A 2619-nucleotide genomic window follows, 5' to 3' on the forward strand; every position below is an offset into this window, starting at 1 on the left:
TCCCAGTGTCGAGATAAACGTCGCCAATAAGGACACTGAATGGTGGTGTGATACTCCTGAGTGTGATTGTCAACATGGACCAATCGAGTGTGACAGTATTGCGTCTAAGTCCGGTCCCTGATTATTCGCCTCAGTGAACTGGCGCATTGATAGTATGTCAAATGGTTCCCAAGTGGTTTGAAAGAGGATTATAAATGGAAACCCAACTTTGTTGAAATTAGACATGGATCTTGTGTAGAACGCAATTTCATTCAAGAAATTCTCAAAATGGATGTTACCTTCCAAAGGTATCATAAGTGTGTAAGACAATGTGATTACTTACACAAAAGACACTGTTGATGTTTTGGTGAATGTATAATGTCTTGTCGATTAACATATGAAAAGAATTAAAATTCATTGTGATAATATTGTACCCTATCCTAATTTTGAGTGCAGAGTCTTGTGGAAAACTTTGGATTGATATACGTGTCAGGAAAACAAAATTTCAATCTTGCATAACATGGGTCATAGCACATTAATTTGGAACACCTCGACTGAAATATAGCCTGATGAATTGAATATCAAGATATTTTATGATGGCATTGGCAGTTCAATATGAATATAAAATATGCATTGATGGAGAATCGTTAAACCTCATGTGCAGCCACCCAAGAAGAGATCCGCTTTCTAAAGAGAACCAGTTCAAAGGAACAGTTAATGAAAAATGGAAGAAAATGGAATTATCAAAAGGTTGATAGACCTACTGAGTGGTTAATGGTGTGACTTTGGGTGGAGAAAAAAGATGCCTCTCTGCGGTACTGTTTGGATCCTCGTCCCTTCATAAAGCCATCAAACGTTTCACTATGAAAATTCTTGTGTGGATAATTTGTTTGACAAATTGTGAATAGCAAGATATTCTCTCTGTTTGATGTCAAAAGTGCATACTGGCATATACCTCTTGATGAAGACAGTTCCCTACCTACACATTTATTACAAAGTATGGAAGATATCGTTACTGGTGTTATGCCTTTTGGTTTAAGTTGTGCGCTGAAGCATTCCAAAGTACAATTGACTGTATTTTCTCCAAACATGAAAATAAAAATCCCTTATTTTGATGACATTATCAGTTGTTCTCACAAATGAGCAACAACATTTGAATGCAAATCAGAGAGCTGTTTCAAGTTGCCAGGAAAGAGAATCTTTGAAATTCAAGCAGAGGAAAATTGCTGTGGGAAAATATCTCAAATACCTTGGCCATGTATTGGTCCTCCCAAGGTATTGCTCGGTGGATCCAGATTGCTCTATCCAAAAAATTGAAGCCATTTCTCAAGTTCTCCAACTCCACTTGTAAATTGGAACTTCAAAGGTTCTTTGGAATGCAACTTACTTGGAGATGAAATTTTGTAAAAAATTTTGCTAGTGAAAACTTTGGCTCTCAGGCAACTTCTCAAGAAAGATGTTGGACTGGGCTCTGGGATATGAATACTGAAAAAGAATTTCAAAAACTGAAAAATCTTCTGATCAATGCTCCTGTGCTCCAGTACTTTGACATTAATCAACCTATTGTGGTGTCTGTAGATGCGTCTTCCTATGGTCTGGGTGCTATGCTGATTCAGAACAATGGTGTTGTTGCATATTCGTCAGCTTCATTGAATGAGCTTCAGAGAGTCCGCTACGCTCAAATAGAGAAGGAGCTGCTGCTGTGTGGTTTATGGTTTGGAGAAATTCCATCACTTTGTGTATGGAAACAAAATTACCATACACAGTGATCATAAGCCCCTAGTGAATTTGATCAAGAAACCTTATGAGTCCATGTCGCCTAGACTAGTCAGAATGTTGCTACGCATTCAGTGTTATGATATTGAGATTTTGTATGTTCCTGGAAAAGAATTGGTTGTGGCTGATGCGCTGTCTAGAGCTCCCAATTGTACATGAATTTGTTAACACTGATGATGTTGACCAAAGCCTACCTGCTATTTGTTCCTTGGTGAATGCAACTCCTAACAAGTTAGAAGAAGTTAAAAGAGAAGACAGCAACTGATGGAGGTTTAATCAGATTGAAACAATACATAATTAATGGTTGGCCAGCTAATAAGTCTCATGTGGATACTGACTTGCGAGAATTCTGGCATTGTAGAGATGAACTTCATATTTTGGATGGCTGTATCATGAGAGGCACAAGATTAGTTTTACCTAAAGAGTGTCGAGCTGAAGCGCTTAAGAAGCTTCATGATGGTCATTTTGGTTTGGTCTCCTGTAAGAAGCGGGCACGCGAAGTGATGTATTGGCCGTCGTTGAACACTGACATTGAAAACTTGGTTAAGAGTTGTCTTCTGTGTCAAAAGTATTCCCGTGCTAACCAGAATGAACCAATTGTAAGCAGAGACATTCCTGATCGTCCCTGGTCTACTTTGGGTATGGATTTCTTCAAGTTAAATGGAAAGAATTATCTGCTGGTGATTGATTATTATTCCAAATATGTTGAACTGGATGTGATGCATTCAATGACTGCCCTGTCTGTTATTAATCATCTCCAAGCTATGTTTGCAAGACATGGTTTACCTGATGAAATTGTGAGTGATTCTGGACCTCCTTTTGATTCGGTCCAATTCAGTCAATACCTAAAAGAATCGGATATAA

At 38.2% G+C, this 2619-nt stretch overlaps 1 protein-coding gene across 1 annotated transcript; it reads left to right on the forward strand.

The window, feature by feature from the left end:
- Positions 1 to 2147: 2147 nt before the first annotated feature.
- On the forward strand, positions 2148 to 2552 carry LOC103521311 (uncharacterized protein K02A2.6-like; the record flags this gene model as incomplete). Its single annotated transcript, XM_008486420.1, has 1 exon — positions 2148 to 2552. A coding segment is annotated over exon 1 (405 nt), but the record flags the coding sequence as incomplete, so codon positions are not given.
- Between the last annotated feature and the right edge of the window lie 67 nt (positions 2553 to 2619).

This window comes from Diaphorina citri, unplaced genomic scaffold (assembly GCF_000475195.1).
Source record: "Diaphorina citri unplaced genomic scaffold, Diaci psyllid genome assembly version 1.1 scaffold4962, whole genome shotgun sequence".
Lineage (NCBI taxonomy): Eukaryota > Metazoa > Arthropoda > Insecta > Hemiptera > Psyllidae > Diaphorina > Diaphorina citri.